The sequence below is a fragment of the Gobius niger genome (assembly GCF_951799975.1).
Source record: "Gobius niger genome assembly, chromosome: 2".
NCBI lineage: Eukaryota > Metazoa > Chordata > Actinopteri > Gobiiformes > Gobiidae > Gobius > Gobius niger.
Window position 1 is genome coordinate 21,462,810 of NC_136853.1, and position 21,928 is coordinate 21,484,737.

General features: G+C 39.5%; 3 protein-coding genes across 3 annotated transcripts; 1 reads left to right on the plus strand and 2 right to left on the minus strand.

The window, feature by feature from the left end:
• Nucleotides 1–1,040: 1,040 nt before the first annotated feature.
• Nucleotides 1,041–9,713, minus strand: aff1 (AF4/FMR2 family, member 1; the record flags this gene model as incomplete). The annotated part of the gene is made up of 11 exons (XM_079552274.1): nucleotides 1,041–1,165; nucleotides 1,260–1,477; nucleotides 1,555–1,589; nucleotides 1,671–1,764; nucleotides 1,835–1,900; nucleotides 2,151–2,287; nucleotides 2,354–2,417; nucleotides 2,512–2,555; nucleotides 6,517–7,173; nucleotides 8,228–8,342; nucleotides 9,697–9,713. The coding sequence occupies 11 exons, from the start codon at nucleotides 9,711–9,713 to the stop codon at nucleotides 1,041–1,043; spliced, it is 1,572 nt and encodes a 523-aa protein (XP_079408400.1).
• Nucleotides 9,714–12,759: 3,046 nt separating this feature from the next.
• Nucleotides 12,760–14,331, minus strand: gsdf (gonadal somatic cell derived factor). The gene is made up of 5 exons (XM_079551834.1): nucleotides 14,209–14,331; nucleotides 13,779–13,936; nucleotides 13,616–13,699; nucleotides 13,402–13,520; nucleotides 12,760–13,024 (listed from the first exon to the last, which is right to left on the minus strand). The coding sequence occupies exons 1-5, from the start codon at nucleotides 14,328–14,330 to the stop codon at nucleotides 12,881–12,883; spliced, it is 627 nt and encodes a 208-aa protein (XP_079407960.1). The 5' UTR covers nucleotide 14,331; the 3' UTR covers nucleotides 12,760–12,880.
• A 3,734-nt stretch (nucleotides 14,332–18,065) lies between these two features.
• On the plus strand, nucleotides 18,066–21,787 carry ppef2b (protein phosphatase with EF-hand domain 2b). The gene is made up of 15 exons (XM_079552275.1): nucleotides 18,066–18,149; nucleotides 18,219–18,273; nucleotides 18,350–18,525; nucleotides 18,617–18,731; nucleotides 18,805–18,851; nucleotides 18,924–19,090; nucleotides 19,168–19,204; nucleotides 19,550–19,699; nucleotides 19,769–20,095; nucleotides 20,155–20,340; nucleotides 20,418–20,560; nucleotides 20,626–20,732; nucleotides 20,829–20,992; nucleotides 21,077–21,164; nucleotides 21,247–21,787. The coding sequence occupies exons 1-15, from the start codon at nucleotides 18,081–18,083 to the stop codon at nucleotides 21,441–21,443; spliced, it is 2,028 nt and encodes a 675-aa protein (XP_079408401.1). The 5' UTR covers nucleotides 18,066–18,080; the 3' UTR covers nucleotides 21,444–21,787.
• Nucleotides 21,788–21,928: the final 141 nt, after the last annotated feature.

Genomic DNA, 21,928 nt, shown 5'->3' on the forward strand with positions numbered 1-21,928 from the left:
AATCGAGCAATGCTTTATGTTTTGTTGTTAAAGTGAACATCTAAGGACACACCTCACTCACTATTCTTGGAACAAAGTCATATCGGAATCAGGACAACCCTGCTAATGTCTCCAATCCAAGGACGTTTTTTTAAATACTAAAGAGTGCAGCTTTATCAACTTGCCCACTTTAGTGCAATTGCCAATACGACTACACTTCGAGGAAAACATAGAAACATGTACATGACAAATCCACCTACATGATGTTTAAGACTCAAAGCAACTAGTCCAAAATGATTCTCATACAAGCAGAAAATGCCACAGCAGCAGAATCAGACACCATCGTGCACCAAAGAACCAAGTCCTCGAGGAGTTCTGACTGCACTTTCACCTGACAGGCCCTAGTATTGCAAAAGGGAGTGGCTTCGTTCATGTCACAAATTCATTATTCAACTTCAAATTGCTCGGAGCAACAGCAAGAAAACGTCAGAGACTTGTGGTACTTTAACTGGGAGTATGGATTCATAATTCATGATTCTATTATTCTATTATGAGAAAAACACATCTAAACAAAAATGTACCTTTTCTGTGTAATCATCAGAAACTGCTAGTTCTTGCAAGGTAGAAATGCTAATGAAAACACTGGACTTCTTAATTGGACAAATTCTATGCACTAAAACAAAAAAAGCAAAAACATGTAAATAAAATGAGCTAATGCTTGATACAAACAACTTTCCAGTAATAATTGTAAACTTGCTCTGAGGAGACTTAATTATTGCCCAAAATGTACAATTCTATATAATGTGATAGTGCACATCATTTATACGACAGCATTACCTACAATAATTGGCACTGGTACTTTCACCAAGTATTGGCAAGGTCATTTCATGGCACACCCATTAAGTCAGATTCTACTGAGGATCTATCATTCAAAGACCAGTCAGTCATTGTGGAGTGGCCTTTTTACTTCATCAAACACAAACTGCAAAGATGATTACTTGGCATCTTGAGGTTGAGCTTAAAGCATGATATGACAGACGAGAAGCCTAGATCTGAACGGCTCATTTTACCTTAATGCAGTCCATCTGTAGCCAGTGAAGGCCCTGTCTTATGTAGCAAACCATGGAGCTCATTGTGGAAGTTAGACTCAGAGCACCCATTACTTTGTTGAGCTCTGTCAATAATCCTGAAATCCAGAACCGCAACTGCATTTTATTATTACTATTAATGGACAGGTTTTTGAGTATGGTGCGGATGTAGAAATGAGTTTTTTTTCTTACCACTGCCTTTGTTGGTAAACTCTTCAGCCTGTTCCCACAGGTCATGAGCACTTAAAAACAGTGTTGTGATGTTGACATAGGTTAATGCCACTTGTCCAATGTTCTGAGGAACCATGACAGAACCGCGGTGAGCGCCCTTGGCACCAGCAGCAGATCCACACAGAGCAGGGCCTGAGCAGCGGCGCGGGTTGGTTGGAGACGTTGGAGAGGTTTTTCTTCTGTAACAGTGCATGGTGAAAAAGCAAAAATATTGCTATTTACATGAAGAATGACAATTAGTTAGAAAAACACCTACTTCCCAAAAGATGGAGGTGGAGACGGACTTGAGCTCTAGAAAATGGTAAGATACACGGAATCATATACATGTAGCATGACATTTTACTAAAGTACATTTTCAATAAAGCACCTTACATTAAAGTGATCAGTGAGGGTCTTTGAATATGAAATTGCAGCTTTCTCTTTGGTGTGAAACATGGCCATCTGCAGGAGAGCCTGGCACTTCAAACTAATAGATGAAACATTTAAGTTCAAATTCAATATAAAAAAGATCTTGAAAATGCATTTCAGAGTCTTACCATAAAGCTAGTATGTCACTTTCTGTTGGCGAAAGCTCCTCCGAGCTCATGAGACTGAGCACAAATCTAGGATCGTTAAGAACTTATTAAAACTAAATAAACAAATGAAGGCACTTTTATCATATGAGTGGACAAAGATTCACTTTTTTTTTTTATACATATTTTACAATTGGTCACAAATTCATGATCCCTGGAGTTGTAGATAATTTCAGAGATAACAATTGTATAAAACAATTAACATGATTTACAATTATAAAGGATTAACTATTCCTTAATACTTACTGAGTCTTTATCAAAGTGTACCCAAGGTTCTTACTTGATCAGCTCCACTGTCTCTGCCAACATTGTGTAGGAAGACATTGATATTTGTGGATCTTTATCCATGGCGATCCCACTCTCAACAAAGAACAGAGCTCCATCCAGGTAGTGGAATATTTTCGTAAGCTTATCCATCTGTTATCCATCCAAACAAGTTTGATTACTTTCATTCATGTCAGTGTGAGAGATACAAACAAGTACCTCAGTATCAGCCTTGTGCTTTAGCCTCTTTGCTTCTTTGATATAATGCTTTACTGGGTAATGCCTGTGGAGGAGGGATTGTGTGCCCAGTGTTTAGACTTATTCACATTAACGCAGGGTTCTGGAGTTAGATCTAAATCAAATAAAGATCATCGTACCTGTCCTCAAACCTAAGCAGAGGCCTGTGGCTGTCACTGAATAGCTGAAAACATTTGAAGAAAACAATACTGTGATAAAACAAGCATAGCGTTACCGACTGATGATTTGTTTTCTTTCTCATGTTCTTACTTTTGTCGCAGTTGATTCTTTCATGATTTTTCTGGCGTTCTTCTTGGGAAAATTTGGGCATTTCACCTCTTCCTTGTTTAGCTGTGGTGCATTAAACAGTTTATGTTTTTTAGACTTTTGGCTGCCATCCCTCGTTGCAGAAGAAGTTAGAGACATCTCATCTTTTTTTAGAGATCTTTTCTCTGTAGCCTCTGTTGGGTTGGAATTTCTGCAAGTGGTAAAAATGTATAGGGATATTCAATAAATAACCGTAATACATGGAATAGTGGTTACATTGTGTGAGTTGTGAAATTTACTCAAGTCTAGCTCTGCGCAGAGACGGATTATGGCCTTGCAGTTTCAGTTTCTTCATGGGACAATAATGGTCTCCCTTGTCCTAAAACAACATAAATCTAAACTGAAAATGTGCCGATTGAGTTTATTAAAATCTGTTCACTTTGCAAATCCTACATTCTTTCTGCTGTTTGCGACTTGCTTATAATCTTTGGTGCAGAGCTTTGTTTCAGGAGACTTCAGCGTCAGAGAGATTTTTGAGAGGAGATTCAGATCAATTTTCACAACCAATGACAGTGAGCCCCTGCTGCTGTCCCGGGAACACCCATGCAAATGTTTGTCTTTCTGTGACAAATTGGCAAATCCTTTGTGTTTGGCTTCTCCCTTTGACTTGCCACAACAACATGCTGGAGCTAAATGATCCGTATAAGAATCATTTGAATTTGCACCAGCTGTGCAGAGATCGGACTTGGTTTTTTTATACTTATTTTTGTTGCGGTTAGTAGATATTTCACTTTCAAACACAACACTGCCATTTTCGCTTCGTTCAGGATGGCTTTTGACTCGTGGTCTCTCTTTAAGCCCAGGTTCTTGTGACAATGTCAGGTCAAAATTGACACCGACGCCTCCATCTCGGTTGTCTAGGATATGCTTTACGGGGTCCGTAGGCAGGGGGTTCGTTGAACGTGATTTATGAGTACTTTGCTGTTCATGGTTCTCCCGAGTACTTGACAGCTGAGCAGTGTTTTGGTTCAAAGACGGTAGATTTGAAGTATCCCTGTCAGGGCTGAAGACACTGACACTCGATGGCTTTGATCCATCTTTCGGCAATGAGAGCTTTGGACTTGGAGGGGCAGCACATTGACTTTTCCTTTTATAATTCTGTTGGCTGAAATTAACCCATGTATCCAGCTGCCAATCACCAGATGGCATTAACACAGGTGCTGGCTGAAAAAAACGACACAATAAGACAGAACTTATCAGTATTATAATGTGTGGTCCACAAGAGCCATGTATTCCTCAAATACAGTACCTCTCTTTTGGGGGAGTTACTCAGTGGAGGATCTGTGCCAGTCTCACTGTTCGATTCCGAGCCACTGGACAAAGAAATATATTCTAGAAACTAAAAGGACTGAAAAGTATGTCAGCAGACAAACGGGCAAAGGGAGACAATAGAAAGACCGACATACAGTGGGTCGAGTCGCTTTTATAGAACATTTCTGGGCGATGGAATAGGTCTGTTTTAGTGGTATAATGTCACAAAACTTAAGCCACTCTAATAGTTTTAGTTATTTTGTGGATGTATGTTTTTATGACACTTTTTTCCCTAAAAATGTGCATTTGTTATATTTTTTCTTAAATAATTTGAGATAATTCCGTATAGAAGTTAGATACTAAGTACGCACAAGGACACTTTTACATAATTAGCTTTTAATTATTGAGATGATTTGACCCAACCCTCTCGGTCAGTCCAAGGGGAAGGTAGACACTAACATTTATCTATGACAGGATGACATCTTATAGAATTTATATATTTTTTTTTTTTGGGCAAAACTGTACAGTTTAGTGCTGAACTTGAATTAGCGACCTTGATAACCACTAAGATCTACAGGAAACATAATAGATGGAGCAGCCCGGTCAGGACCTCCTACAGATAAAGGGGAACCGCATGAGAACAGTAGTCTCAGACCTGGGCAAAGTACGGCCCGCGGGCCACATCCGGCCCGCGAGATGATTCAGTCCGGCCCATAACTTGTAGGGCATAAATTCATAAGCATGTAAAAAAAAAAAGTAAGTCTCTAGCTCATTCCTGTGCGGAGTTGTGATTTTTTATTTTTATTACCAGAGTGCTCACTCCAGCCACTAGGGGGCAGATTAAATAAGAATAAAAGTAAAGAATTCCACAGGTGTCCAGCAAAGGGCACTGGCATAATAAGATATAAAGATATAAACAACACATTGTGTGACTTGCAAGTGGGAAATGGACAGTCTGCCCCTGGGCAGCTGTGGCTACAATAGTAGCTTACTACCACGGAGTGCGGAGTGAATGAATATTGACTACAATGTAGCAGAGACTTGTGACACAGGCTTGTAAAGTGTAAGCCGTTTTTATGAGGCTACAGTCCTGCCAGGCTCATCATTATAGATTATATAGATATAATCTATAGATATTGAAATAATTTATAGATATTGAAAAAAAGTCCTCAATGTATTTTCCCAATCAAAACATTTTTTTTTATTTTGGAGCTTTTGTTCATGGACCCCAGCGATACACTCCCGATATATTATACTTATATCCCGATATAAGTTTGAGTTATTGTTGGTGCGGCCCTCCGACTCAATTCAGGCTCCTCATGTGGCCCCTTATGAAAATGAATTGCCCACCCCTGCTCTAGATGAATAAGTTGTGTACTTCACCAACACATATTTACCAGGTGTTTACACAAGGATGAAAGGCTTGTGCGTGACCCAACCCTCCCCACAACATTTTACCCAATGCTCCAGCCAAAAAATACTTGGCATTAGTCACTGATTATGGATACCTACTTGATACTTCCAATTCATCATGGAAATTAAAGTTCTTCAGTGTGAAAGCTGACTCACCAAAAGTTTACAAAAGTTGGTATGTTTAAGTATTTTTTACTCATCTTTCAGGCGCTGCCGTCTAGCATCCATAAACAGTTAGTGACATCACACTCTGTGACCATGATCCCTCAGTTTAGCTGTAAAACAATGTGAGACCTGACGCTCCCCACAACCAAACCCTCCCCGCTCTCCCCTACAGCACATATCAAATACATAGGCATTGATTTTACTATTTATTCTTGGCTTACACTTGGGAACTCCGGGGTGCAAGTGGTGGTTCTGAGGATAAATGTCCATTATCTATATTATTAAAAAAAGTAATTAGTCAAAATTATTCTTGAGCAAAAACAACCTCTCACTTGCTCGTGTGTAGTGACAAGTTCAAGTAAATAAACGGCAACAACATCATGTTCCTTACCTCGGTTTGGTGGATTTTCCTCCTGAAAACAAGAATGTCCAGGATTTACGAACAGCAAAATAGAAAAATGCAACAGAGGCCATTACATAAATACATACAGTTACTTTGACAGATGTTTTGATGTTGGGTGCACAAGGGCTGTGTATCCCAGACAGAAGCGGTGGCCAAGAGCAGGTCATTTCCTTTGAAAAAACCAACAGTAAGTATTTCAGGCGCAGAAAGTTTTAATAATACCAAAAACTTACATTTAATACATGTTCTACACACTGGCTCTCACTTGTCGGAGTCTGCAGAAATAGGGAAAATAGTAAATATAATAGTACAAAGAGATAAATACTTTATGCTGTATAATATCTAGGCTACTAACTGAAAATCTATTTCCATCAAACACTTTATCCTCAAATATTTTGATACATTTTGTAGTCTTCATAACTCAATAATTTGGTGCACAAAAGGGAAATGCCGCTATAAATGTGACTTGATAAGTTGTCACATTGACTACTGCTGGAAGTCACTTGATGCTGAAAACATTGGCAGCAATAGATAGATCAGCACTTCACAATTCTGACAAAAAAGGCTTTATTTATTTATCACTTACTTCTAAAAACGGTGGTAACGTGCTTGCCTTTTCCTGGATGGATTCATTGAGGTCGACGCCCGGTAGTCTTGTGCAGCGCTCAGGCGTTGGCTTGAGCTCAGGGGACTCGGTGACCACCTCTGGACCGTCCATGGGCCGTACATAGGCAGTAGGCTTCTGCGTCATGGCTGCATTGGTTTGCTTACATGACAAAGGCGGATTGAAAGCTTGTGAGTGTGACATGCTAAAAGTCCTGTTAGGATAGAGGTCTTTAGCAAAAAACTGCATGTTGTTCCCAGGAGAAGAGCTCGACGTGTTTTCAGTAGATCCAGGGCACTGAGGCTCATCGGCAGAGGGAAACTGAGAGTCTTTGGCGTCCAGGCTGTGAAGTTGAGGAGAATGTGGAATTTTGTTGCGATGAGCAGGAGTGGAGAGGATCGCCTGACTGTCTTGACTGGAGGCCTGTGATTCATCTTCATTCTGGTATTTAGGAGAATTAAAGCTACGCCTTAAAGAAGGGTTAGCACAGGGGCCTTTTGGTGACTTGTACGGATGAAGGTTGTTTGTCAATGGAAAGTTTGAGGAAGAGGGAACAATGAAAGGCTCTGCGGTGGTATCGTCGTCAAAATTACCAAGCATTCTTTGAATCCGATTTGAAAGCTCATCTCCTTTATTTCTCTAAAAATCAGAATTAGAATTAGATGGAATAACACCAGTGGTAATAATAAGTGATAATCACGTTTTGTTTTTCACCTGTGAAGTAACAATTGTTGGAACATATGTTTACAACATGATGCTGCCTTCATGTGCTCTGGTAAAGATGATCCTTTCCAGTTGTGGAGTGGAAATTACGAGGGCACTATGTTCAAGTGCGTTTGTGTCGTAGCAAAGTGAAACATTAACAATAAAATAAAATACACAGTAAACAAATAAATTCACATGAGTCGTCGTCTACAAACCATTACTGCCACTTAGTATCCGTTTTCAAAAAGACGGTAAGTTTGGAAAAAGACGACATTAAAACTGAGTAGCTAAATTCATTGTGTTGGTTTCATAAAAAATAGCTCAAAGACAAAGAAAATATCTGTTTTAAAGAACAATTGAAGGACAATGGTGTTGATTATCTTTGAGGATGCCGAATGATGTCAAGTTTACATTGTACTTGTTGTATTTTCTTTTGTTCAAATAACTGAACTGTATTTATAATGTACTTATACGGATAATATTTTGTACATGTATGCTTTTAACAAGGACCCAAGGAAGACGACCTGGCTGTGAAGCACAGCTCATGGGGATCCTAATAATAAACAAAACTATAAAAACATATTATCGCTGCTCTCTGATGTGCTGAAAGGTCAAAGGTTATCTCATCTTGGGAACTCGGGAATTATATCTCCCAGTTTCCCAGAGGAAAATATGACATGAGGTGGCGTTCATGTGCAATTTTGTACTCGGCAAGTGGTATTTACCATAATTACGAGAACACATGAAGGCAGCATTAGTCTCACAGAAAGATGGATAGAACTCACTCACAGCCTTTATGCACATTATGGTTCACAGAGAACTAAAGGTATTTTTTATCTCATCTTATGCCACACCCAGTGCCAATTTCCAAAAAATAAAGTAAAAAATAATAAACAAAATTCAAACAAGTGAAAATAGGTATGTGAAGGAAATTGTGAAGGTTTAATGTTCAGGCTGTTTAACATCTCCTCCACATGTGCACACATACCTTGTACGGTTCTCCAAAAAGAGGCACACTTTCAAGGTTTTGTTCTTTGGTCTGACAGGAGTCTTGGTTTCTCCGAGTCCAGGCTTGGAGGCGAAGGCGGTCTCTGTCTTCATTACTAATTCAATAGTAAACAACATTGAATCAACATTTACAGCAGATTCCAGCTGATCATCCACAGCTTTAACTTTACTTGCTTTGCTAGTGTTACTGTAACACTGCATAACATTACAGATGGTAAGTTTAAGAACATATCTCTGAACATTTATTTTCTTTTTTTTTTTAAATAAACATTGCTCAAGATTGGCTATGCTGTCTTTCTGCACAGAAGAGCACATTCACATTTTATTTAACCAGATAAAACATCTTATGCCAGACTTAATCATAACCACCATGTTCCAAATGGACTTCAGGAACGTGATGTCATATATCTCTTAGCATTATGGGAATAGCAGTAATAGAGCTCGGGAATGTGACGTCATATCGCTAAGCATTATGGGATTAGCAGCCATTGTAAACTAATGGAGATCTTAAAAGTTAAAATACTGGAGTTATTGTTCACATTAAAACACTTGGAGACCACAGTGTGTTAGATGTATTTACCAGCAGTATCTCAGCAGCTAAAGTAGTCGTTCCACTGTTTTTTTCTCCACTTTTTATACTGTTTTTAGCTAATGTTAGTCTATGGAAATGTATGCTAACAGCTGCAAAGATGGCAGATCTCCATGGTAACTGTGGACATACCCGAACTCTATTGTAAAGTAATGGAGATTTTAAAAGTTAAAATACTGGAGTTATTGTTCACATTGAAACACATGGACACCAGTGAGTTAGATTTATTTACCATCAGTAACTCAGCAGCTAACAGAGTTGTCCCACAGCTTTTTTCTTCACTTTTTATACTGTTTTTAGCTAATGTTAGTCAAAGGAAATGTATGCTAACAGCTGCAAATATGGCGGATCTCCATGGTAACTGTGGAATTTCCCGAACTCGAACCAAATTAAAATAAAATTAAAATAAAATGGAGGTTAAGAGGATTTCTCACAATATTCACATTCAGCCAACATGCAAAGGAACATAAAATGAAATTAAAGATAAAAGAAAATGGGCTAGAAGACAAACCCATGGTGACTTGTTCCATCCATTATCTTTTTAGAAACATGTTTTCTCTAAGGGAAGCGTGACATCAATGACGTGACATGAGCAGCGTTTGGAACTGAACGTAAAAAAAAAAGAAAAAAGAAAAATCTAGGTACGTAATTTCACAAATAAAACACAAGACCATTTCTATCTGTCCTAGAATACATGATTTAAAGGGCACAGCAACCCGGGCAATCACTGCAGTAGTGATTTCAGGTGTGTTTACGAGAACATACACAAAACCTGCACATAGAGCCAATGTTCACACCTGAGAAAACCTGATTGTGCAGAAAATATTGAACAATTTCACGCACAAACTTTTGCAAGCTACCTGAGTTGAAACGTCATGGCGCGCGCCTCCTCCCTCACAGCCGGCGAAGACGTCGAGCGTGTTCCTCATTTTAAGCCTCATTATACAAACGCAAATGCACATTTAAATCACAACAAATCACTAAATCAACTGAATCACACATTTCGGGTTTGTTGCTGGCTATGGCTATCGCGTGACAGTTATTTATATATTTTTTCCCACAGTTGTAAATTTTGTTGCGGGTGTTGGACGCTAATGAGGATGGGTCGACTCTCAAGCCGTCCGGGGGCCAATATAGGTTTTACGTTGTCTCGTTTAGTGCGAGAGTCGGTTTTAAAATTAAATTATAAATCAATGACTTTCTTTTATAGTAAAGATGTAATAATGACCACTTTTTAAGTATAATTTAAACTGTTTTGTCACGTTGAGCACGCCGAGCCGCTGAGTGCACCCCTGTGCCGCCTGTGGTGGTACGGTCCCAAATGGTCCAGCACATTTAGCGCATCATCACGAAGTTTACAGGGGAAACACTAGAATTAAACAAACAAACTTGAAAGATACAGGACTTATTTTCATTGAATTATCCCCCCAGATCAGGCCGTTAGGGTTAGATTTAGGTTTTGAATGATTTGTTTTGTTTTGACTTTTGCTGCTGACTCTGACATTGTAAACGTAACGTACCTTTGTCTGTATCTGTTCATTGCAATAAAAGAAGAAAAAAATTTACATTTAGGGTCAGGGGTTAGGGTTATGACTGTGAGGGACGGCAAATGTGATTTAAGTTGTGTCACTCACATAGGCCTTACCCGTATTTTTAGACACTAGAAAGTCTTGGCTTTCAAATGAGGAATCACACAGGCGGGCTCTCGAGTCAATATGTTTGGGATTTTGGATAATGCATAATTCAAGAAAATAACTCTACTAAACCTAACCACAAAATGCATTGACCATACCGGATGAAAGAGCGCTTTTATTTCGTGTTTTCACGTATGGCTTCGTTTTTCGTTCAGTCCCAAAATTCTAGCAGAATAATGGGTTTCTCTGGTGCATCATGCCGATAATCAACACAGCTGTTAGTGTGACTTTACCGTTCTCTGACCCTGGCACGTGTCTGCACATGGCCTAAAGTAATTTCACACCAGAAGGTGGGGCTGTCGAAACGCACGCACGCACATGTGGTACCGTTTGCCTGAAGCGTTTTGTGCAATGTTCTAATCTGTAGAAACGTGGACGACAATTTCAGCTTTATGATACAAACAAATCATTTATATTGAAAATCCAGCGTCATTAAAAGCAGACATTGGCACCCACAGCATGACAAGTCCAGGCAATATCATGTAGCCTAACCCATACAGTTTCTACAGCAAACACTGGTCTTACAGAAACAAATATATCTATAGAGCATATTTATGGCATAAATGTCATGTTTGTAGATTTGATCATCTATAAGGCAATTGATTATTGAGCATTCATAAAACACACAAATAAAACTATATGGTCATCGCTGTTTAAATATCACATAATTATTTATGTTCGTATTATTAGAAAACTATTCCCTACAGGATCCAGTCGGTAACAAAAGGGGAAGTGCATAACCACAGAATTCTATTAGGAAAAGGAATGTCTGGGCTTTCAACAAATAAGTTGTAAAAATGTCCATATTACTCACGCCCTGTAGATTCTCTGCCCCCATTTGTTTCAGCATTCTGGAGTCATATCAAATTGAGCATTTTCTATTTGTTTGTTTTAGTCCATCCAAAAAGTGAAGCTTTGTAATGTCCATCATCCTCTCTATCCCCGGCCTTGCACGTGTTCCTGATTGGAGACTGTCTGCCAGAAGACAACCAGATATGGTGGACATCTCAGGGCCCCATCCCCAGGGACATGCTGCTGAATGCTGAGCTGTATGCAGAAGGAGCTCTGGGTGTTTTCTTTGCTGAAGTGCTTGGTAACATCATACAGTAGCCCACAGTTACTCGGGATCAATGGGAGAGCAGGATGGACGCTCAGTTTGGTGGCAGCAGGGCTTGTAGTCACCTCCACTGCTGTGATGTTCACAGGTAACACCACGAAGGCACGGTCAAAGATTTCTCCTACTCTGCACTCACTCTGGATTTGGATTGGCCAGCAGTGCCCCCCATGTTCTCCTAAAGGGAGACATTACAATCATGACAATACATAGTGCATTCACTTTAACATTGCTTGCATGATACATTATACACAGGGATAAAAGTGGGTGAATCTAATCTAAGACTTAATATTCTTGAATAAAAATCTTACCTTGGTTGCTGTCTTTAAATTGTATTGAAGGCCTGTGATGCAAAAGACGTTTTTTGATATATGTCCTCATTGTGCAGTCCATTAAGCAATCTGACGGTAGTTTTACATTACTGGGCAAAGGTTGTAGTACACTGCGCAAACACTCATCAGTCCAGGCCACATTTACAAGCAGGATAAATGTGCACAACGTGAGCCACGTAGTAAAAAATCTTGACATTTTCAATAGTTTTCAGCTTCAGGCAGTGATCCTTTGGGTAATGTGAATTCTATGAGGCATACTGAAAAATGAAGTGCGCAACAACTTGCCCTCCCTCTCTGTGACCGTGCTTGAGCAGACAGTGCCAACATTTTTCACTCTTGCGGTTTGCTTCTCTGGATGTTGAGGAGAAGACATGACTGGCATGGCCAGTCTTCAAGAAGTTATATGCAAAAAAAAAGACCTTATAAGATGATTACATGGACATTTATTGATACCAAGCAAAAAACATCAACACATTTTAATGAATACAAAAGATTCTGCCTATAGAGAAATAACTTGTTAAACATATCATGTCATATATCAGTACATGCACATCAGTGCAGCACAAATAATGTAAAAAAGTGAACGACAAAAATAAGTAAAAAACAACATCAGCAACTGAGAACCACTAACCAAATCAGAAACGCGAATGCAACTGATTTCAGATTTATTGAAATACAAGTGCAAAAGGAAGAGAAAAGTGTTGATAAATGAGACCGCTGGCTGTAAGACACTCTGTCTGGCAGGAACACCAAGTAACATTCACAAACCCAAAATAGCCTGGAAACCACATGTTACGGAATTGCCCTTAGTTGCTTTAAATTTTGAATTGTTTCAATGTTTTGAAAAGTAGAAGGTGTAATTTTACTGAGATGCAGGTGGTCCATGGTATCTTTTGAAACTCTTTCATTTGTTTATGGGCTGCTGGTTGTTATCAGTGGCACAGCCACACCCTTGGGTCAGCTGCACAGAGGAAATGACAACAGAGCCAAATTCATCCATGTAGACAATGGGCACCATCTTCTGGGATGTAGGATGACAGCAGGGAACCTTGAGGAAATATAAAGTAAAATACACTGTAAATAATGGTGCAAAACACATGAATCACACAAAGAGTTTCAGCAATGTTAACTTGCATTGGCCGTGTAGGTAAGAATACATTTGGTACACTTTAATGTTGGATTCAAATGTCTGGTCTTATGTCCTAATGAACTGGCTGACCACACTGGGGAATGTCCTGGCATGAGTTGTGTTGGCAGACGCAAGGAAAAAACTTGGCCTATTTGTTGACAGCTGTTGCATTTTCAGCAAGATCCGTGTTGGTCCAACCAATAAATCTTTCTAACACATTTCAATTTCCAGTAAAATCAGCATTGATACATATTCTAACAGAAAAAATTGGGTAATCTGAGTACTATGATTTGTACCTGGTCTTTCTGCGGATGACCATGGACACACTGCACAGCGCTCCCTTCTCCAGAGCACAGTTTACAGTGAGTAACGGTGAGACTGAGGGGGTGAATCACCCAGTTGTCCCAACCAAGATCTGTAAACACAAAACAAGCAAACAGTGTTTGTGCTTCAGCTGCTTAGGCTTTGTAATGTGCATCAAACATGAGCATCACACAAACACATTTGTACCTTTCATGAAGACTTCAGAAGTGAAGGAACAACACTTCACGCTGTTATTGTTTCCCCCGTCAGAGGCAGAGGCAGACTGAGCCGCTGGAACAGAAAACAATACAGTGATTTTAGCCATTCACCACAAAAACATGACTATATTAAACGTCTTGTTCCCACTGACCTTCGGATCCATGAGCTTGGTTAGACTGTGCACTGAAGGCCATTTTCCATTGTTCATGGACACTGTCCAGTAAGCCCAATGGCACCTGGGGTTCAGCCTGCAGATTCAGGGCCTTTAGAAGGTCCCTTTTCATGGTTTGCAGGGACACACCATGGCAGCTGCAAACACACGGGCCAGGGCAGATAAAGTATGTCATTTCAACTTGTCAGTGAAGTCAGTGCAAGAAAATGCTTCTGTTTTCCTTTTGGCAAATGAGCGACCTATTACAACAAGCACCAGCATGAGCCATGGGGGTATAATCTGCTGAGTGTTTTGTTTTAATTTGATGCCAGTTTATCAAATATTATAAAGAAATATAATACTTTTAGGAACTATACAACACATACAACTACCCACTGCCACATACACGTACATATACTCATGTACTAACCTTTGATGAAAACCAGCTGAGGTCATGGAACCATCAGACTCCCCAGGCAATGGCTGCAACACAAAAGCAACCACCACTGAAGAACCCAGGAGCACCATCATAAACACACATGTGGAAGCCATGCTGAAGTATATGATTCTGAGGTCAAGCAGATCAGTAAAGAAAATGGCTCAGTCTGACCGTTTGGGAGACGGATTCAGCGATTCTGTTTTTCAGGTCCTGGGAACCTGAGTTTTTATCTGTGCGTACCCCAATGTGGCCTTGAGATACTTAACATTGTTGTCTTGTCCTGTGTGAAAGAGTACAAGGAGGTTGGCCCAAGAACCTGCAAAGAGATGAAATGGGAGTTCACCGACAGAAATATAAAGTAAATGCAATCTTTCATAGAAATGTTAAGTTTGTACATATGTGTTGTTTTATTTTGTTTCCGGCTAGTTATAACAACCAAACAAGGAAAATTGGTTTATTTTAGCAATAAATTGCGAAATAACCTCACAGACGTTTGAATAATGACAAAAATAGAAGCTCAAATGGATGCTCCTTGTCAGTAAACAGAAATGCCAGTTGTTTTTTGAACAGATGTGGACCCAAATGAGGGGGCATTTGAGGACATAGGAATATTTCTCACTACACTGCAAAAAGTAATTCAAAAGTTATGCTAAATTAAGTCTAAATGTGAGCATAATAATCAGAATGTCAGTTGTTTTGATTAGTCAGTATTTAGTTTGACCTATTATTACACTTATTCTGATGTGTTTTTGACTTGCTTCAATACATTTCATCTTTATTTTTATTTTTTTGTTTTTTTTTCTTACATCCTTGGCTGTTTTACTTTCTTATTTCAAGCACAATGACCTTAGAACCAGTATGAAATAGCAAAACTAGCAAAGCAAATTGCAAGCAAATTTCCTAAATTCAAGTCATTTAAGTCAATGCTTGATATTGACTTTTGAAGTGTATGTGGATGTGGCTGCACAGGGCTGGCACATCTACTAGTAAGAGCTGCCAAGTTTACCTCACAAATATGAACATGACCTGCTTTCCACCTCAGTTGAGTAAAGCTGGCCTTGACTTGTAGAATAATATTGTTGCTTGGATATCAGTGGAGTATACAATCAAATGAATAGAGGGATTAAGTTTTATAAAAGCAACTTTTTGTTTTCAAATACCCCCAAATTACATCCCATGACCTTTTACATTACTGTCCATGTATTGACAACTACGTACTGCATGTACATAGTGTAGCTATGTAAAAAAAAAAGTTCTCTTATACAGGTAAACTCGGAAAATTAGGATATCCTTCAAAAGTTCATTTATTTCTGTAATTCAAAATAAAACTTAAAATGTGAAACTAATAGTTGATATAGACTCAGTACATGCAAAGTGACACATGTCAAGCCTTTATTTGTTATAATTTTGATGATTATGGCTTACAGTCCATTTCCAAAATATTCTAATTAACAGAAAAAGGCTATACATCTCTCACTTTGCATGTGATGAGTCTATCACAGTTTCACAGTTTAAGATGGATATCAGAAATCCATCCATCCATGATGGCCACACGGCCTTTGCTCGGCCCGACCCCGTCAGACCTCAGAAGCTAAGCAGGAAGGTCCTGGTCGGTTCTTGGATGGGAGACCGTGGGGCTAGGGCGGAGGGGCCGCTGGCGCAGGCTGGTAGCCTTTAGTAGATTAATGTATAGAACGGACCAAAACCGCATCGTTCCTCCTGGATCTGAGCTTTGACTATCGGCCGGATCCTCCAGCACCCTGGAGTCGACCTTACTGGGGAGGCTGAGGAGTGTGATCCCTCCAAACAATCAAATACTTCAGTTTTCTGTGTGTTTCTCAAGAGGTGTAGCTTCCAAACTCAAACTGAGAGCGTCATGACAAGCCACGACCCATATCAAAAGATTTATTCAAGAACAAATGCATTTCAGATCAAACAACAAACCTTCTTTGTAGAGCTCTACTGACTCATTGATTCTAAGGCTGACTATCTGACTATGTGACTTCCATGACCCATCAATCCAGCCACACAAGAGAGAGAGATCTAGAAGACAAAAATAAAAAGTTAAAAACAGAGAAAAATCAAATATAAATGATAATAATTAATGATTAACTTTTACATGTTGCATTGGGCTAATGAATGAGGTTGCAGTTGTCAATGATGGGTACAAAGGTAATATTTATTGGAAGCTTTGTTCTTAAAGGCTACATTTGACCAATATGGAGGTTTGAAGTCTTTGAATCACTGTATTCTTGGTCACAGTAAAAGTCTTAAAAGTGATTTCTGTTTGTTATAGTAAACCCCATCGCAATGGTCAGTGTGAGCATGTGCTGTAAGTGCAGAGTCGATGACATTTTGAAATACTGTACCTCATTTATCTCAGTACGAATTCAATTGATGAAGTCCTTGAATTTAGGTGTTTTTTTTTAGGGAGTGACACCATGAGAGCAGCTGCCTTTGGCTCGCAACCACAAAACCCAATGCTCACAGCAGAAGATGAGAAAAAAACTAGGCTGTAGAGGGTCAATATGAAAATAGCTTATTGACAGAGAGAATGATAATTGTAATGCATTGCCATAACATGTCTTGTACTGATTGATAATGTAGAACCCTTTACGTTTAGCTGGAGTTGTTTTTAATGTGCTTTAAATGAACCAACAGCCAACACTACTTAAGCACTTGTTGCCCTTTCATCAAATCTTCATCCGTTTAATCTGAGAAGAGTCTAGCCGTCGTAAGGAGTAATCCTCAGGCACTTACGTCTTGTTTTGTTTAAGTGATCACTATGCCCAGTGCTGTGACAGAGCCTCGAGCTCACTCTGCACGTCTGCAACAGGAAGAATTGCTCATGGCATTTGAAATATGTGGAATATACGGTTCTAAGCATTTAAGATGCTGAACTGTGGCAACACAATGGAAAGGTGGCAATAGCAAGGTAAGCTCCACTTTATTTTCAAGTCATTTAGATGATGTAAACAGCAATACTAAACCACGAGTTTGGGGGAATGATGAGTAATGAGCAAATGCATTTTTACTTTCAGCTCGTAAAACACCAAGTTAGTGTATAAAAGTGTCTCCAGCATTGAAAACAACCGAGGGTCATGGGATGTGGTTTGGGGAAACCAGAAAAGCAGCAAAGGAACTCTGACAGAGCTGGTAAAAGAAAATGACACAGTTGACATAATAGAGGTTATGCATGTGATGCTGTAACTTAGCAACAGGAGGTTAGGAGCAAACTGAGTGGAAAGTCCACCAAATGTTTGGGATTAGATGATGTCATCGCTCTACTTCCGGGTCTATAATGCTCTTTTAAAACATCTGACCACACACTTTGGTAATGCTTTTCTGACATTAATGATCAAATGTTTTTTTCCATACACTATGAAGGCTTATTTTAGGCTATAACAAAAACTTGGTGAGATATATTATCCTAATTAGGTGTAAAACAGTTATTTCAGCAGAAGATTCAGATAAAGTTGCATTTTTTGCTGTGTTTGACTGTGGAGCAACAGTTTGGACCCAGAAGTAGTTCATTATTGTCTGTGATGTCACACTTAACAGCCCTATTGAAGGTTTGATTTCAGTGTAGAATTAAAGTTTTTTTTTTGTCATTACAGTGAGCAACTTAGTGCCAGGTAAGTTATTATTCCTAATATTTGTACAATATTTAGAAGAACAAATTGACTGGACTTTTCCTGTGACTCTCACCTCAATGGAAAGAGCAGCTGCAACAGGTTTGTTTTTCTTTACTATAGTTACTTGTTTGTCATTAGCGTGATTAACCCTTGTCTAAATTCTTTGCAGCCATTAGATCAGCTCTGCTTATTCAGCGCTGGTACCGTCAGTATGTAGCACGTTTAGAGATGAGACGCAGGTGTACGTGGAACATATTTCAGTCTATTGAATATGCAGGAGAGCAAGACCAGATAAAGGTGAATATTTGCACTTGTAGTTACCAAATCCTAACCTAAGTCGATGGTAAATGTGTCCTCTATCCTCAGCTGTACAAGTTTTTCAGCTACTTAATGGACCATTTTACACCAACCAGCAAAGAAAGTGAGCCCATCTTATTTAAAACTTAGAGCGTAATGGTGTGACTCGTGATGTATTATTTTTGTCTTTTTCCTCGAAGGGAATCTGATATCCCATCTCTTCCGTGAAAATGACATCTGCCGTGATATTGAATGGGAAAGGTACTTCTGCTACAGGAGTGTTGATGTACCCGACACCTACACTGGTCCACATTTGACATTCCCACTGACTTTCTGTGGGGTGTCCCGACTGGTAGAGGCCTTAAAGCATAAGCATGTAAGTGTGCACCTTCACAGATCAGACTGTGGCTCAAAAACATGGTCTCAATAGTCACCGTATTTATTGCCTGTTTTTTTCCCCCTAGTAGCAGCTCCATGCTCGATATGTTCTACAGCTTCTTGGAGAAACATGGAGACTTTTGAGAATGCTTCCAAATATCACACATGTGACTACAAACCATGCCAAAGAGATCACTATATGTGGTACACGAGCAGGCCTTTGCTTTAGACAAAGTCCCAGCACATGAAACAGCAAATGACACTTTTAACTTTCTAGGAGACTTACACGGACACCTGGAGGACCTGCTCTTGATATTCTACAAGGTAAGAGCAATAACCGCACAGCTCTCGAACTGAAATAATGTGACCCTGTCCTAATCTGTGGACTGAATGTAGAATGGACTGCCAGCTTCAGAGAGAGCATATGTTTTTAATGGAGATTATGTAGATCGAGGAAAGAACTCTTTAGAGATTCTGCTCATCCTGTTTGGGTTTCTGCTGGTCTATCCAAATGACGTCCATCTGAACAGAGGAAACCACGAAGACCACATGGTTAACTTAAGGTAGACTTCAACAACGCACGTTATGTTTGAGAGTTTAAGCATTCATTTAAAGTGTTTATTTTTTCTCTTTATAATAGATACGGGTTCACAAAAGAAGTTCTGGGAAAGTACAGGGTATGCATATCTTTCTCAGTAGGTTTTTCCTTGTTTACATAAAGTTTTGTCACATTTTTGTGGGCCATAGTTTTGAACTCAATGCAAGACTCCAGCACCTGTCATTAATCTATGTAAGACACCATTTTTCATAGAGTAACCTTCAGGATGTATCGTGTTTTTGGCTTCATGAATGGTGAGACATTGCACATTGCAACATATTGTCTCACTTCCAGGACAGATTTGTGATGTTGCCTCAGTTTTATTAACTGTTGTAAATTATTGCCTGTTGAAAGAATTTCGAAGATAAAAGTATCATGTGGGAAACTGCAGAGGTTGTAATCTCTATTATGCACATAACTGCAGGTGCACGGCAAGAAGATTCTGAAGCTTATACACAAGATTTTCAGCTGGCTGCCTCTTGCCACAGTTATTGATCACAAAGTACTGGTTGTTCACGGAGGAATTTCTGACACAACCGATCTTGACACAATTGATAAAGTGGATAGACATAAAGTAAGACGTTTGAATATACTAATGCTCCTTTAAAAGTATTGTGAGTAATGTGTGTGTGTCTCATTACAGTATGTGTCGGTCCTGAGGCCTCCTAAGAAACACTCAGCCCACAACAAACCCCATGTGTCAAAGGGCAGGACCAAAAATGCCTTTGCACAAGATGTAGGACGAAAGAGAGTTCAGTCTCTTACTTACTGCCATCCAAAAGCTGCACAAAGACAGGACATTCCACGGCGATCACTTGACAATCTGCCCAGGAATGCCCAATGTAACTGGTCGGGGGATGAACAGCTTGACTGGAGGCGCAAACAGGCTGGATTTGAGCTCACCTCTAACGAACCCAACTCAGACTCAGACCCTGAAGAAACAGACACAGACGAGAATCAGTGGAAACAGGTAAGCAACGAAAGCATTTATTATCATTTACATAATCTCAGGGACTTCTCTTACTGCAGGTAGTGGACTTATTGTGGAGCGATCCCATGTCCCAAAATGGATGTATACCCAATGAAGTCAGAGGAGGAGGCTGCTATTGGGGGCCTGATGTCACAGAGAAGGTGCTATCAAGACATAAGCTTCATCTTTTGATCCGCTCCCACGAGTGCAAACAGGAAGGATATGAGTTCTGCCATAATCACAAAGTAAACTATTACATAGTATTACAAGTGACATTATTTGGCCTTGGAAAAACACAATTACAAGTTGTCTGGATTTCCAGGTGTTAACCATTTTCTCAGCCTCAAATTACTATGAGCTGTGCAGTAACAGAGGCGCATATGTCAGGATGGGACCGGACCTGGTTCCACACTTCAACCAGTACCAGGCCAGTCGAGCCTGCAGAGAGCTCTCTCTCAGACAGAGGTACAGTATGACTGATCATCCAGCGGAATATTTATACTAACAATGTGCTCTCTTTATATTGTTAGTGTGGGACAGACAGAAAACTCAGCTCTGAAAGCTCTTAAAGAACAACTGTTTGCACACAAGTCACATCTCATCAGTGCCTTCCAGGACTGTGATGTCAACAAAACAGGCACAAAACTAAGAATAACTGTTATGCGTTAAAACTATTTCATTTGTTTCCAAGTCCTACTCATGTTCAATAGGGCTGTTTCTGATCTGTGTCCAGGGATGATCTCCCTCAGTCAGTGGGCCAAAGCCACAGAGAGCGTCCTAAACCTAGGTCTGCCCTGGAGGGTGCTGCGTCCTCAGCTCATCACCTGCACACAGGACGGTATGGTGGACTATCAGGAGTGGATTAGAGAGTTCTCCATCACTGGGCCCAAGCTCGAAGTAAGAATCTATCTCGTAAAAAATAAAAAATAAAATCTTGTTAGTTTCTCACATGCTGAAATACACTTTTTTTTTTTTTGTTAGATTCCAGATACCAGTATTTTGGAGACAATGTACAAACACCATTCCAACCTAGAAACCATTTTCCGCATTATTGACACAGACCATTCTGGTAAGCGGTATCAGGATAGATTTTGTATTTGTGTTTTATAAATTAACAGTATTTCCATGATAGCATGTCCCGTCTTCTGCAGGTCTCATATCTTACGAGGAGTTCCTTCAAACTTGGAAATTACTCAGTTCACACTTGAGGCTAGAAATTAGTGACAAAGCTATTTCAGATTTGGCGCAAAGTATTGACTTTAATAAAGATGGAAGCATCGACATTAACGAGTTTATGGAAGCCTTTCGACTGGTGGACCTCTCTTCACTGCAGCACACAGAGGCATAATCGAAAAGCTGCTTAATCAGTTCAACTGCCAATCAGCCTTTGATCCTGGGGTTGTAAATCCAGGACATGAATCCTATCAACTTAAGCTCTACTTTGATGAGATGTTGGAAAGGGTAACCTCACACAAACTGCTGCGTATGTTAATGCATGTGCTGTATGTTTATGTTCTTTTTACCACTGTTTTCAGCTAAAATCATACAGCAATCATGTAACAGTAAACAGGAGAAATATTTTAGACACAATTTAATATTTTCAGCAAAAACAAGTACAAAGGTATATTTACAAAATGCTAAAATGCCTTCACATTTTAATATCCTTGATCTGTGGTATAAGATAAAGTGATGTTCAATGTTTGTTCTGCGGTGTTTTTTCCCCAGTAAAACAATCATGGGTGTTTGTAGTATGGATAGAAACGTGCCCATTTTTGCCATTTATCAGCACTATAAATAACGGGTGCAGTTTTGTGTAAAGCAGAAGTCTATTTA

What these genes read in the sequence shown, in the direction of transcription:
- gsdf (XM_079551834.1), bottom strand. Translation starts at nt 14,330, where the DNA reads ATGGCTTCCACATGTGTGTTTATGATGGTGCTCCTGGGTTCTTCAGTG. An exon ending in TCAGCTGGTTTTCATCAAAG is followed by an intron (nt 13,937 to 14,208) that starts GTTAGTACATGA and finishes GTGTGTTTGCAG; the next exon opens with CTGCCATGGTGTGTCCCTGC. An exon ending in GTCATCCGCAGAAAGACCAG is followed by an intron (nt 13,025 to 13,401) that starts GTACAAATCATA and finishes TATTTCCTCAAG; the next exon opens with GTTCCCTGCTGTCATCCTAC.
- ppef2b (XM_079552275.1), top strand. Translation starts at nt 18,081, where the DNA reads ATGAGACGCAGGTGTACGTGGAACATATTTCAGTCTATTGAATATGCA. An exon ending in CTGTGATGTCAACAAAACAG is followed by an intron (nt 20,733 to 20,828) that starts GCACAAAACTAA and finishes ATCTGTGTCCAG; the next exon opens with GGATGATCTCCCTCAGTCAG. An exon ending in TATTGACACAGACCATTCTG is followed by an intron (nt 21,165 to 21,246) that starts GTAAGCGGTATC and finishes CGTCTTCTGCAG; the next exon opens with GTCTCATATCTTACGAGGAG.